Below are 15623 nucleotides of genomic sequence, written 5' to 3' on the forward strand. Positions count from 1 at the left end.
ACCTTTTAATTTATCACCTAATAGGCACAGTGATCCATGGAATAACCCATCTTAATTTTTTTCCCTATTTTAGGTGGCTAGGCTTATTATTATTCATGGCACAAGCCAAATGCTTTGATTATTAAGTGGTGTCATTTGTACCCTAATGACTTTGTGCCTTTCACACCATTCAAAAGGAAATTGAAGACCATGAAACATTAAATGAGATCCCAACAAAGGTTTAGCATTGTTAACTCTCATTATTCAAGTGTGAAAAAACGGACTACTCAGTTAGAAGGCAACTGGAGGAGGAAAGATAGTCTACATTTGTACGGTCAGTGTGGCCACTGCATCCTTGGTAACTCTGTGGAATATAGAACCAAAGGCTCCAACCAAGCTTGCCAGCATCTTGCCCCACATTCACGTTTGCTCTTTGTCCTCATGCCCCCTAGTCTCTTCTCAGTCTCTCCTCTCATATTCAGCCCCTTCTGCTTGGAACAGGTTCCTCTCCTTTTTTGCCTTAGTTACTTCCTATTCATCCTTTACGTCCCAGCTCAATTACCACTTCTTCAGGGAACCCCTCCCTGATCTTCCCAATCAGATTAAATCCCCTCTCCACATTCTTGTAACACCACCTTAGAATTATCAAGTGGCAATCTTACATTTATTCAAGTCATTCTTTGATTGTCTATGCCTCCCACAGGATGATAAACTTCATGACGGCAGGGGATCTCACAGGTGTTAACTCACCATTGTCTTCCCAGGCTTCTCTCTTAGTTCGGCCGCACACAGAAATAAGAATGACCTTAGCAACTGCTCCTCTGCCGACATGGTTTGGACCAGATCGTTTTCCCCGTAGGTCATGCTTGAATGCCATCTTGAATGCCAGGGGACTTTGTTGGAGCATGAACCAGTGGTACAGGATCATCTCTGAGGGGTTGTGATCCATGGGGGCTAAGTAAACAAATCAAGAACACATTTTTTAATTGTGAGATTCTTTTTATTATGATTAGCCTATTTAATAAGCAAAACTGTGAGGACTTCAGGACAGAGCGAGCATATCTGTGTCATCCATTACTTTATACACAGCTCCTGAACAGGGCTCTGGCACTGTTGAATGAGTGACTGACTGCATGAATGAATGGATAGAATAGCTATTATCATTTAACATACTAAGAAGGTGAGGAGCAGAGATGAAGCAACTTGCTGGAATGACCCTGATGAGTCAAAGCAGAGCCGAGGACTCAGTGATGCTCTCACTGCCTCCCGCCACCATCTACTTGGGGTGGTACCAAGGTGGCCTCCCAGGGACAGGAAGTATCAGAAAAAGCTCAGGTAGCCTCTGTGCTCAGGATCTTGGCATCTTAGGATGTTTTAATGATGTGACTCAAATTTCCTCCCACTGTCTGGATGGGACACCAGCTCTGGCTGGGATAGCTGGAGTATGCCCAGAATGCCTAGCCCTGGAAAATCCAGCCGCCAACACCAGATCTGGCCAGCCACACAGCTGGCAGTGGCATCTCAGACTGGATGTGAGGGACCATGGCCCTGATGACAAACAGACTCCACTAGGCCACCCAGACAGCACTGAGCCGGCCACCAAGAGGCAGCTGCCTGGACCAGGGGCTCTGGGATGTGGGCCAGATGAGAAAGAAACCTCTTGTGTTTCTCACTCTCTCCACATACCCACTTGCTTACTCATTCATTCATTCATTCATTCATTCTGTAGGCTATCATATGCTAAATACTCCTGTGCATTGGGGTCCCTGAGGTTGGCGCCACTGTCCCACCATCTGGACCTTCACTCTCCAGTATGGTACATGTAAGCCATGTGCAGCCACTGCGCACTTGAAGAGTGGCTCATCTGAATTGAAACATGTTGTAAGTGTCAAGTATACCCTGGATTCCAAACATGTAGTACATAAGGGGGAAAAAAAGGAATATAAAATACCTCATTAAGACTTTATTATATTGAGTATATATTGAAGTGCTAATATTTTGGATAGATTTGGGTAAAGAAAATATATTATTAAAATTAATTTCACCAGTTTCTTTCTACATTTGTTAATGTGAGTAACTAGAGAAATTTTAGGACATCTGTAGTTCACTTCCTATTTCTACTGCACGGCGCTAGTTTAGAGAATTGTACTGTAGAGAAGAGGGGCTAATTTCTAAGCCGGGAGAACATTACTAGCTGGCCCAAAGTGCCAAGGGAGCCCAAAGGAGACTTAGCCCCAACTGCGAGGGGCAAGGGTGGGGGGTGCAGAGCAGCTTCCTAGAAGGGTTGGCATCTAAACCAGCCACAGGACAAATGTGAGTTAGCTCCAGAACCAGCGCACTCCAGGAAGGAACCCAATCTATACAGAGGCACAAAGCCGAGAAGCCCAGGGAGCTTCAGATAAGTCTCCAGTGGCAGGAGCGAGGGAGGTGTAAGAGGAAGTAGTGAAGCCAGAAAGAGAGACAGACGTCAGCTCCCGAAGGTCAAGTCCAGTGCTGCCCAGCAGAAGGATAATGCGAGCCACAGGCAAAGTTTTCAGTTCTATTGTAGGCACATTCAGAAAAGTAAAATGTGGGCAAAATCCACTTTAGTAATGTGTTTTACTTAACCCAGAATATTTAACAAGTCATCCTTGCAATATGCGATGGGTGTCAACAATTCTGAATGAGACAGTGTATATTCTGTCTTATTAAGTCTCTGAAGTTGGCCAGGTGGTTTACACTCACAGCACATTGAAGTCTGGGCTGGCCCCCGTTCAAGGGTCCAGTGCCACAGGTGACTCGTGTCTCCTGCCCGAGGCAATGCAGGTGTGCTAGGCTTTTCTCAAGTGCGATGGGAAAAGGTTTTAAGCAGAAGTGTATCTTAGAAAAATGCTAGCCCCAAGAGAGAACAAGAAGCTTTTTGGAGGTTGTCACCACCATCTTTTGGGCACTGTCACCTACTGAGGTACCTCAGTTTATAAACTGGTAATTTGGGAGCAAGGTCTCTTTTTGCAGACTTTATCTTGCAATGGAGTTATCTGAGGGCAGTTCTGGAGTGCAGATGGCAGAGCCCTGTCCTGGGTTTTGTCCAGAATCCTGACAAGGGGAAACCGCTCTCTCAGCTCCCAAGTGGTTCTAACCACCTTTCAGATGGTGACCGGAGATAGATTCCTTCAATTTTTCCCCTTTAGGTTTCTCTTCTGTGAACCCGAGGCATGCAGATACGAAGAAGCAGTGTATGTATCTCATACATTAAGCAATGCCTCATACTGTACCTGATAAAGGATTGCTCAAAAAATGGTCATTCTTTCCCGCGCAGCTGTCATCAAAAGGACTCTTTCACATCTCCAAGAGCAGCATAAGAGGATGTAAACTCAGACAGCATGGCTGGGGATCAGACTTCAGTCACCTCTTGGAAAGACTCCTAACCCTTTCTCTCTCCCCCACATAAGGAACTTCAATGAGTCCGTTCATTTCCCGGGGGCGCCTGGGTGGTGCAGTCGGTCAAGCATCTGACTCTTGGTTTTGGCTCAGGTCATGATCTCAGGGTCTTGGGATTGAGCCCCATGTTGGGCTCCACACTCACTGCGTGGAGTCGGCTTGAGATTCTCTCTCTCCCTCTCCCTCTCCCTCTGCCCCTCCCGCTTGTGCTCTCTCTCTCAACTAAATAAAATCTTTTTAAAAGAGAGAGAGAGATAAAGAGAGAGAAAGAAAAAACGAAAGAAAGAAAGAAGAAGAAAGAAAGAAAGAAAGAAGAAAGAAAGAAAGAAAGAAAGAAAGAAAGAAAGAAAGAAAGAAAGAAAGAAAAGAATGAAAGAAAGATCCCCAAAATATGCAGATTAGAGCCAGCGCTTCAGGGGGCTTTTTTCTAGCATCACAATAAGCCTTAACTGGTAGGAAAACAGCTTTTCAGTTTCCCCGGGCTCCGTCTTATTGGAGAAGCAGCACAAAAATTGTTCTGAATCTCCAAGGAGTTGCCAGGTGCTTAATGACTTGCCAGGATAATAAACAACTGAATTCTGGGAAGTCATTATGTGAGACATTACCTACCACCTTCCTCTGCCTTTAAGAATCAAATGAAACACAGTCTGGGTGGAATTGGGAAAAAGCATCAGTTCTGAAGTCTGACAAACCTGAGTTTGAACCACGATTCTGTCACTGATAGCCATATAATCTTTGGACAAATTGCTTATATCTTTGAGCATCAAAGTACTTACCTGTAGAATGGGTATAATACAGATCTTGCAAGGTAAGAATTATGTAGGAAAGATAAGAAGGTTACTTATCTATTGCTGCATAACAAATTACCCCCAAAACTTAGTGGCTTAAAACAACACTTATGATCTCACTTTATGCGGGTGAGGAGTCTGGGCACAGTTTAGTTGGGTCCTTTGGCTGAGGATCTCCCAAAGCTTCAATCAAGGTGTCAACTAGGGACACAGTCTCATTTCGAGAGTTAACTGGGGAAGGATCTGCTTTTGAGCTCTCCCATTGGTTGCTGGCAGGATCTAGTTCCTCATGGGCTTTTGGACTGAGGGTATTGGTTCCTCACTGGCTGTTGATGGGAGGTCTCCCTCAGTTCCTTGCCATGTGGGCCTCTCCATAGGGCAGCTCACAACATGGCAGCTTGTGTCATCAGAGGAAGAAGGCAAGAAGAGTCAGAGAGAGAGACTACCAGACAGAAATCCGTCTTTTATAACCTCATCTTGGAGGTGACATCCCATCACTTTTGCTATATTCTACTGGTCAGAAGCAATGTAGGAGATCCAGCCCACTTTCAAGGGAAGAGGATTACACATGGGTGTAAGTGTGAGGAGGAAAGGCAGCTGGGAGCCATTCTGGAAGCTGTCTGCCATGATATTTAAACATTCTCAATAAATAGTTGTTATGACCAGACAAGATAGCATTTTGAAAAGCAGTATTCACCACAGAACTAAAAGAAATATATTGGCATATGTATTAGGGTCAGGAAATTTAACAATCATCTGACACTATCAGTCTATAAAAGAGGCTGATGCTAACCAATGCTAGGTTTTCCAAAGACTACATTTAAAGATGTATTTAACTGGGACACCTGGGTGGCTCAGTTGGTTGGGTGTCTTCCTTTGGCTTCGGTTGTGATCCCGGGGTCCTGGGATTGAGTCCCACATTGGGCTCCTTGCTCAGAGGGAAGCCTGCTTCTCCCTCTGCCTGCTGCTCCCCCTGCTTGTGAGCTTTCTCGCTGTGACAAGTAAATAAATAAAATCTTTAAAAAAAAAAAAAAAGTAAAGATGCATTTAACTTATATTAAATACTGATTTGAATTTCCTAACCAAATAGCAATGTTTGGAGTTAAAAGGCACTAATTTCCCCTACCTAATGTTTTATCATATATCCAGATCCCTTTCTATTTATTTTAGGATGTCCATGTTTTTATGGGGATATAAATAAAAACATGCATCTTGATTTTCTCAGTTACCAATACTATAAAGGCTTTTAATCCTGCTGTACATTCTTTGTATTAGAAGCTTAATAGCAGCATAATATTTCTATTCCGTAGATAAATGTAAGAGCTGTGGCTTACTTAATCATTCCCTTATACTTTGATATATAAGTTGCTTCAGTGTTTTGCCATTAAAAGCAATGCTGTGATTGAGTATCTTTTGTATGGTAAGTTTTTTTCCCCCACAATTTGAATTATGTCTTTAGGATAAGTCCCAGAAAAGCAATTAGAGTATGCACATTTTAATGGCTCCATCAAGTTTTTTGTTTTTAAAGATTTTATTTTATTTTTATTGACAGAGATAGAGACAGCCAGTGAGAGAGGGAACACAAGCAGGGGGAGTGGGAGAGGAAGAAGCAGGCTCACAGCAGAGGAGCCTGATGTGGGGCTCGATCCCATAACGCCGGGATCACGCCCTGAGCCGAAGGCAGACGCTTAACCGCTGTGCCACCCAGGCGCCCCTGCTCCATCAAGTTTTTATCCAAATGAGAAGACGGCTTTGGTTTTTTTAAGCAAACACTACTCCATCAGCCCAAGATTGAGTTCCTCAAAGACAGACATCCTAGCTTAAATTAAAACAAAACAAAACAAAACAAAACCATGGCACCTAGCCTATAAGGACATTTAATGAATATTTTGTGGACTGAATGAACAGAAATATTTAAAAATCTGAGACTTTAGAAAAAATATTTAGGCTAGATCTCTTGTAACTTTTTTCTTTTTAATCAATAGATGTTGTATTTCCATTTAGATTTCACTGAGATGTGGAGGACTTACTCATGCCAAGTGTGGGTAGTGTTGCCCTTTCCTCATTTTATCCTTACAGCGCCCCCTACAGTTCATTCTCTGCACAGCCACAGAATGAAATGCTCAAGCATAAATCGGATGACCGCCCACGCTTGCTTCTTTCAGAGGAGCTTGATCTGACGAGCCCCTATCATCTAAAGGAAAACTAGGTCATCTTCTCGGCCGGAGAATACTAGCTCTGGATAAATCTCTACTTAGGTGGGAACAAAATTTCCACCCAATAGCCAGGAGTAACCAAAAGGAATTTTCCTGACTATAGTTCAGCCTGGGCAATGGGTCATTTTAGTTAAACTGTGAATCAGAGTTACGTAACATTTTGGTAAGCAAGGCACAAGGGACTCTGGAAAAAATAATTTTACTGGTTAAAATTTACTCTGGCTGATGTGCCCTGTGTCTCTCAGAACTTCACAGTACTGCCCTCCTCACCCCACCCCACCTCCCGACTTTTGTTTTTTAAGAAAACTTCCGTCTTATTTCAGGAACTATTACTTTCATTTCTTAGACCCAGAAGATCAAGTGGCTTGCACAAGCTCGGAGTGCATGAGTGACACAACCAGAATTTATCTGCACCCAGTGTCCCAAACCACCGCTGGCTTAGGGGCTAACCTTGAACCACAACGCGCCCAGGTGGGCGGCAAGTGGTTCGGCTTTTCCACCCGGGATACTTCTCACCCAACCAGCCTTCCGTTTTTCTCCTCTCAGGTAAAGGAGGCCATGCAGCGGATCCATGACCGGGGGAACATCGGCAAATTAATTCTGGATGTAGAGAAGGCCCCGACTCCACTGGTGAGTCAAAAGAAAAGGGATCCGTTCAACACAAGAGGGTCTATCAGGTGCTGGCACAGGTCGGGTAGGGGGATATACAAGCAGTTCTGGCTGGCGCAGCAGACCAGAGTAATCAAATTATTGTGCAAATGAGCGATTAGTCACAAAACTGGGATGCAGGCTAAAAGGGAAAGGAAGATGCTTCAGTGACAGCATTTCAAGAGCAATCTGAGGGCAGTCAGGAAAGGACAGGATTAATCATCCTGTGTCTATTGCGAGTGCTGTCTCTTGGCTGCCACAAGTGGGAGGAATTCCTGGTAAAATCAAATAAATTCACATTCACATATTCAACAGAAGGATGCCACCTGCTTCCGAAATGCCTCCTGATGAATGCATTGATTTTGTTTTCTTTCGTCAAGATGATACCCATACATCTAGGGATCCCGCCAGGAGTGAAGCATGTCACACTCACACCCCAACCCTCTTGCAAGGAAGGGCCACTGGTGGAAGGGGGGGTGGGCAATGTAGTGTGGTGGTCATCACACAGTGCCATCAGATTGCGTGGATTTGAAGCCTGGCTCTGATGTCCTGTGTGTGACCCTGGGCAATTATTCTGCCACTCCGTCTTCAGTATCCCTGCCTGTAAACTGGAGCTAGATCGTTTCCCACAAGTCAGGTAGAATGATACACATAAAGCATTGTCTCATGCATACTAAGTTCTAGGAAAGGTTTAACAAAGAAAATACTTAGGAAGGGTTTTTTTGTTTGCTCTCTCACCTGTTTCATCTTAAACCTGCATCAGACATTTGTAAAAGAGAACTAAAATCTTTGTATCTTTTACTGTGTGTGTGTGTGTGTTTTAAGTGCTTTCTTGGCCTTTATAACCATAATATAGTTCGGGAATGATAGTCGTTTCACTCAATGAAGGGTGAGTTCATGAGAGAGCATTTTACAAAATGTAAGGGACTGATAACAACAGGGACTTTGTTTATTAAGTGCTTACTAAGTCCCAGGACTCTGCCAGCAACTGTTTGAAAGCAGACGAGCGGTTGAGACTAGGGAGGAGAAGGGGGCTGGGTCCCGGGTGCTCTGTACACCTATGTTGTTCTTCAAACGCATGACCAGCTCTATTGTACCCTATCAGTAGAGGAGATCTAGGCCATTCCGGACAGTTTGTTGCTTTTAAGCAGGCTAGTTGGCATCAGCTTCCCACCTGTTTCTGTAACACATGAGGTCCTGCTGGGCCCTCGGGCTTTAGGAAGGCCTGTTTGACCATGGGGGATTCTCATCAGAGCAGGAGCTGAAAAGCCCAACTCTGGGTGTAAGAGCTCAGGGCCTGCCTTGGCGTGTGCTATGGTCCTCGTTCCTGAACCTCAGGAGGGCTCTTATGTGCTCCTGGCTAGAGCCAAAGTACTCGCCTTCACAGAAACGACATTCCAGTGGGGGGATGTAGACAACAAAGCAGACAGACACACAGGTGCTAGCATTGTTGTCCTGGCTTTTAGTAAGTGACAGCACCAGGATTTGCACCCTGGCCAGTCTGTGCGGTGGATGCTAGGAGTGCCCCATTTCCCCCAGCACCTGACCCCACTGCCTGAGAGCCTCCAGCCACAGGATCATGTTTGGCCAGTATGTACACAACTGGCCAGAGATGCCAGGGCAATAAGCCACCATAGCCATTCCCTGGCTTCTTGCCCCTCATGTGGGACAACTGTGAGGTGTGTCCCTCACTGGCTCCCAGTGGTCCCCAGCATGACTGAGCCCCACTTGCCCACAGTAGGAGCCTACTTATTAACACACCCTGTACTGACTTCCTTGCCTTTTCTGCCTCATCTCCTCCCTTCCCTGTGCTTCCTGGAACATCTCCCAAATTCCAACGATTTGCTCTCAAATCCTTATCTCAGAGTCTGCTTCTTAGGACACCCAACATAAGATGGCCCGCACCACACCATCTTCTGGGGGGAAGAAAGCAACCCTAACTCTTAGCCCTCAAAAAAAGTCCTTCCCAAGGGGCTTTCCTCAGATGCTTGAAGAAGGTACGACACAGACTGCAGACCCTCTAACACGTCCTCTGTTGAACTGCAGATGGCCAATGATAGCACAGAGACCAGCGAGGCGGGAGAAGAGGAGGAGGACCACGAGGGGGACGGCGAGAACAAGGAGCGGATGCCCTTTATCCAGTAGCCCAGGACCCAGGCAGCAGAATGGGAAGGATGGTTTGGAACAAGAAGAGCCGGCTGAGGAGGCTCCTCTGCGCCCCAGTGAACAAATGCTGTAGTCCACTGTGTGTTGTGTTTGTCTGCAGTCAGCTGAGCTAAAAGCTGTTGATCACTGTTGTTTTTGAAATTAAGTGCCAAGCCCATTCCATGCAGTATTATGTCCCTCCCCCATCTGTGTATTACACTCTCCCCTCTCTCCTACTTCAAAACCATCCATCTTTGGGTCCTTCTTGACAGTTCTAGAACAGCCTTGCAAATTAATACAAGCCCACAGGCCCAATGCCTACAAGACCAGACATGGGCAAAGACAAGTTTGGATTGAAAGGTGTTATCATAAAAGCACTGTCCAGATCCTAGAATTCTTGGGGCCAATGACACTTTTTGCTGCCAGCCACCCGTGATTCTGACAAGAGCACTTGCCAATGTGGCTGGCAGAAGGAGGGTAGGCCAGGAGGTGCTTTTATGAACCCGTATGTTTCGGATCTCTCCAAACGGTACTTTCCCTCTCCCCATTTAAGAGGCAACTTCCTAACATCCATTCAGTTGTTTATTGGTCAAAAGGTTGAACCACTCTCCTCTCAGCCTCTGATGCTTGATCCCTTCACTGATTCTTAACCATCAACGCAGGAAAGTAGATGTGGATTTTTCAGGATAGAAGATGGGTCAACAGCATGAGTTTGAGGATCAACCACAGCGATTTCTCCTCTGAAACCAGGTCTCATGAGCAAAATCCTGCCTGCCATGTGTAGTTTCTTTTAATTCTAAGAAAACTCACCACGTGTGGGACTGTTTCAGAAGTCATTACTGAGATTTGCCTATGTCTGCACACTTTCCATGGGCATTACCGATTTTGCTCTTTTCATTTCCAGGTAGTAAGCAGCTACTTTTCCCGAGGATCCCCCAAGAAGACCTCCCTTGTAGACCATATTAGGAAAAAAAAATCAATGAGTATCTCTTTTCTTGCCAAAGCATGCTCTGACATGTAACAAACTCTAGTGATACAAGCGGTTGATGTTCAGTGTCTGATGCCAAATGTGCAGTTCCTCTCCTCTAAAATATAAAAGTATGGTGCAGACTCTTTGCAAGCCCCTGCTTTTTGGAAATCAGGGACCAAACTACTTGATTACACACCATTGTCGAACTTCCCAGCTCCTAAACTCTTAAGAAACCCCACACCCCGCCCCACCATACTTGAAAGATCTTGAGGTGAATGATTTTCTCCTGAAGGATGTGAGAGAGGCTCAGTGTCTCCACAAGGGGGCTCCTTATTCCTTCCTCCCACTCCTTTTGGCTCAAAGGGTGACTCCTTCACTCACAAACCAAGCTGGAGACACAAGGAGCCCACATGATTAGCGCCCTAAGTCACTCTGCCTTCTGGAAGACCTTGGACGGCTCCCTGATTGCCCCATCTCTCCACCAGTGAGCCTTAGGGTAGAACCAGCTCCTTCCCCCCAACGATGGGAAGGAATGCATTCCAGCAGTTACCTTTTTATTTCCAAAGTCCTTTTGTAACAAATACACCTCATTAATCATGTTCTTTTTTCCTATCCTAAGCTTGTGATGGTGACTTATTTATGCCAAATATTTATCTGAAGAGAGTTTCTCCTCATTGTGAATGTCCGTGTAAAATATGGGGACAAGAAGGGGTGCTGCCATCTGATGAGCAGAGAGATGAGACTATCTCAGAAGACACTCCCACCATCTTCTGTTCAGACCCCAGGACTCACCAGTATTTCATTTCTGGGCCATTTGGAAAGATAATGTGGAGGTTTATCACCTGCCCCCCAACACTTTCACTAAACGATGTATTATTGATCATATTTCTCCCATAACCAAGCTGACAGGGAGGTTTTATGAAGAACCACTACCCAAGTGACATTCTTGGTGAGCTGGACAGAAACGGCATTTTCTAGGGCTGGGGTAACAAAGAGCCATTGGTGCCAAATCAGGGCTGTCCTCTGCGAGGGGAGCGGGAACGTGTAGAATCCAAATGGCCTTTGTTCTGTCCAGAGGCATTAAAAAAATCATGCTTCCCCAAATCTGTTTTTCAACTAGCAAAATTAATACAGTCATCACAAATAATGGCAGCTGGTTAAAAAAAACCCTTTTGTCTCTTCAGAATACAGAGTGAGAAGAGAAAACTAGAGTTTGACTATCAAGGTCCAGTTATGCCTTGAAGAACAGGAGAAAGAAAATGCCAAAATTAGCCATTTAATGCACTCTTCGTTTTAAGCACCTTCTTCCTGTCACGTGATTGGTTTTCTGAAGGAAGTATAAAGAAAGTCTCAGTTTGCCTTAAAGGAACTGTGAAGGCTTCTCTGTCATTTAAACTTGATTGGAGTGAACTGAAACATTGTCTAACGTATTTGTGGCTTTAGAGCTTTTGTTACATTGTGCCTACAAAGCAAATTATGTTTACATAAAATATATAAATAAAGTATTCAGCATAGCATAACCTCGCCTGGCAGTGGTGACTCCATATAAATAATTGTTGGAAAAGCAATCCCACTATTAAAATGCAAGGAGTGGGTGACTACAAAAGAAAAAATAAATAAAAATATGTGATAGAAGAATTTTCAAATGAGAAACTAAAGACTGTGTAGAAAAAATAGGACTCAAACCTTTAAAAAAAATTCAAGTTCCCTCAGGCAAGAAAGTATAACCACTAAATAAAATTAATGAAGACATCATATAATAATGATGACAATAATTATAATGGAGCTTATAAGGTACCTAAAATATGCTGTTAAGAGAGCTGTATATATACAAACTAAAGTTAAATAATATATATATTAGTTTGCCTACCCTCGCAACAGCCCTGAGAGGTAGGGTTTATCATTATACCCATTTTATAGGTGACAAGACTGAAGATGAGGGTTTTGCACTTGCCCAAGATCACACAGCTAGTAAATGATGGGGCCAGGATTTTGAGCCAATCTAGAAGCCATGCTCTTCATCGCCCTATCATGCTTCTTGGCTTAAATAGGGTGAAATATGATGCATTTCAAATTAACCATTCCTTGTTACCTAGAAACTCTTCAGGTATTCTGTTTCCTCTGATTTCAAGGATGTATTTGTAAATTTGTTTTGCTTTGTAGCAAATAAAATGCGTATCAAGAAGCATTTTTTTTTCTGACCCTTCATCCCAGTGTTTAGTGAGATACTGATTTTAAAACTTACACATCTCTCTCTCTCAAAAAAAAAAAAAAAACAAACAAAAAAACCCTCACACATCTCAACCATTTTCATTTTCATGATCTAATATCCTCAAGGTTATCAAAGAGATACACAAAAGTAAATCCCCAAGGCTAAGATTTCATGAAAGAGGAATTCAAGATTAGGGAGGCTTTACTGTGTTTATCATATTCTCAGCTGGAAGCCTTAAAAAATAGAGGTAAGCCCCATGTCAGTAAAATGCCACATACATAAACCTGCATTTGAAAGGTAGAAATATTACTTACATTGTCAGTGAAATTCTTTCAAAGTGCCTGGACAAAGGATTTTCTTACATATTCTAATTTAATGTTCATGTACTCCATATAAATCTCACGGTCTCACTTAGCCAGTGTTTGTACACTGTCACATTTAAACACAGCCCAGTAACTAGAATCTAAACTAAAATCCACATCTTCAATTACAACTCTGAGAATGGGGAAGAGGTCAAGCAGTTGGAAACAGAATTCTTTTCAGCAATGTAACTGAGGTTTGGTGGTAATGGAGGTCAACTTTTCAAAAGCCTTTTGGGGACACAGGGAAACATTTGTGTAGAAGCAAGGAGGTGAGAACTTCTGAAGGGCATGTTGAAGAGCGGAGGGTAGAACAGTGTAGCTGAAATACACACATGGGGATGGAGTGGAACAGGAGAAAGGCACGATGGGAAGTCAGTACCAAGTGTGGAGGTCTTTGAATGCCAAGTCGATAATCCTGGATTTCTGTGGAAAAGAGCAAGGATATGTGGTGCTGGTGTGGCATGAAAGTTTGGGCATGCAGGTGATTACCAAGAGTAAATGTGGGGTTCAGTGCAAAGAGGGATATGAGATGAGCCTAAAAATGGTCCGAGTGAGACATCAAGTACCTCGATTCCCCACTGCCCTGTTCTGGGAACTCCGGAATCACACATTGAGTGTCAGAACAAGGACTTGAGTATCAGCAGTCTTGAGAGGTGATCCCAAGAAGCACATCTGGAGGAAGAGGAATATAAAACAAGAAAGGGAAGAATCCAGTTCAGGGTATGTTGATGAGCAGGTTACCACTGTGGGAGAGATAAACAGGCCCCAGAGTTGTCTCATCTGAAAGGTGAGGAATTTGTCATATTTATCCATCAATTCCCATGCATCATTGGTAGAGGGCTACTTCTAACATGTGTTGATTCCCTGATGCTCTTGACCTTCCCCTTGTGTGAACCATGCACATTACTGTGGGTAGACAATGCCCTTGGTTGAACAGTGACAAGAAGCCATTAGGATATATAGGAGCAGTGAGGGGATTTGGAACAGATACGTTCCCACAGCTCCTACTGTTAACTCTTCCAGGGAATTTGTTCTTTCTTCGGAAGTTAAAGGGGAATGCTGGTGAAGCTTTCCACTAACCATATTCCAGGCTTACTAACTACTTCCCCACTCCAGCTGTCCCATTGGCTCACACCACCCTTTGTTTTTTTTTTCTTTTTGAAGATTTTATTTACTTTATGAGAGTGAGAGTGAGCAAGTGAGTGAGAGAGAGCATGAACAGGGGGGAGGGGCAGAGGGAGAAACAGACTTCCCTCTAGGCAGGGAGCCTGATAGGATGCAGAGCTCCATCCCAGGACCTGGGACTATGACCTGAGCCAAAGACAGACCCTTAACCAACTGAGCTACCCAGGCGCCCCTGTTTTGCTTTTTGTTTTGTTAATTGGTCTCTTGACTTGAAGAATATGGTTTCTACACAGAGACAGCCAAAATGCCTCCTGGGACCCAAACTTCACTGTGATGAGTTCCTTCATTGGGGTCTTCCTGCCAAATTTCAGGTCCCATCACTGAGGCCAGAAGATCTGGGACTCTCTGTTAAACAACGGGACATGTTTGCTCAGCAGATTTTTAATGAACATTTGCTGGGAGTAGGACCCTGTTCCGAGTCCTAGAAATAGAAAGAAAATAAGCCATAGACCTTTCCTCAAGAAATTCAGTCTTAAAAGAAAGAAAGAAAAAGAAAGAAAGAAAGAAATTCAGAGTCTAAAACTGTGCTCTCCAGTAAAGATATGAATATGAGCCACATACAAAGTTAAGTTTTCTAAAAGTCAGATTTAAAAAGTAAAAAAAAATTAATTTTAATATTTAACATAAACAGAATATTACCATTTCAACATACAGTCAATATAAAGATTATTAATGGGACATTTTACACTGCATTTTTCATACTAAGACTTCAAAATCTGGTGTGTATTTTATCTTTTTTTTTTTAAGATTTTATTTATTTATTTGACAGAGATAGAGACAGCCAGCGAGAGAGGGAACACAAGCAGGGGGAGTGGGAGAGGAAGAAGCAGGCTCATAGCGGAGGAGCCTGATGTGGGGTTCGATCCCATAACGCCAGGATCACGCCCTGAGCCGAAGGCAGACACTTAACCGCTGTGCCACCCAGGCGCCCCTGGTGTGTATTTTAATACAGCAGATCTCAAATTGGACCGGACACATTGCAAATGCTCAGTAGCACCTGTGACTAGCAGCTTTCACTTTGGACAGGCAGGTCTAGAGAACGGGCAGAAAGGGACACCAATATATGTAACACAGCTTCAAAGAGGCAATGTTAGGGGAGCAAGTGGAAGCACAAAGTAGGGAGGAGTCAACTCTGTGATAAAAGAGGATGTCAAAGAAAGTGTACACAGAGGAAGTGATGCTTGAGTGAAGTCTTTTAGGAGGAGTGGGTGTTGTTCATAAGGATAATGTACTTAATGCACACAGCATAGTGTCTGGTACCTAGTACGCACAATCAACACTGGCTTCTTCTCCCACATGCTAATGCAGGGAAGAAGGGGATGCTTTGGAAATACTCAGGAGCTCCCCTCCCTTTTTTATTTTTTTACAACAGAGAATATATAGATCTCAATATTTCACTTCTAGATTTGATTGTGGAAGAAAAAAGAAGTTGTTATGGACTGGATGTTTGTGGCACTCCAAAATTCTTCTGTCCTATCCATCCCCCTCTCCCACAGGACGGTATTAGGAGGTGGGCTTTCAGGAGGTAATCAGGATTAGGTGAGGTCATGAGGGTGCAGCCCTCAGGAATGAGATTACTGCCTTAGGAGAGTCAGGGGAGGGCTTGCTTCCCCTCTCTCTCTCCCTCCCTTGTGTGTGGGTACAAAGATATTGGCAGGCTGCAACCAGAAAAGGGCTTTCCCAAGACTCTGACCGTGC

At 43.9% G+C, this 15623-nt stretch overlaps 1 protein-coding gene across 1 annotated transcript in view; it reads left to right on the forward strand.

The window, feature by feature from the left end:
• VAT1L (vesicle amine transport 1 like) overlaps positions 1 to 12346 on the forward strand; it is a 143887-nt gene extending 131541 nt beyond the window's left edge. The window contains exons 8-9 of the mRNA XM_002920764.4: positions 6950 to 7033; positions 9098 to 12346. Of these exons, the coding sequence (XP_002920810.4) occupies positions 6950 to 7033; positions 9098 to 9196 (183 nt within the window). The 3' untranslated portion in view covers positions 9197 to 12346. The remainder of the gene's footprint in view (positions 1 to 6949; positions 7034 to 9097) is intronic.
• The last annotated feature ends 3277 nt before the right edge of the window (positions 12347 to 15623 follow it).

This window comes from Ailuropoda melanoleuca, chromosome 12, assembly GCF_002007445.2.
Source record: "Ailuropoda melanoleuca isolate Jingjing chromosome 12, ASM200744v2, whole genome shotgun sequence".
Lineage (NCBI taxonomy): Eukaryota > Metazoa > Chordata > Mammalia > Carnivora > Ursidae > Ailuropoda > Ailuropoda melanoleuca.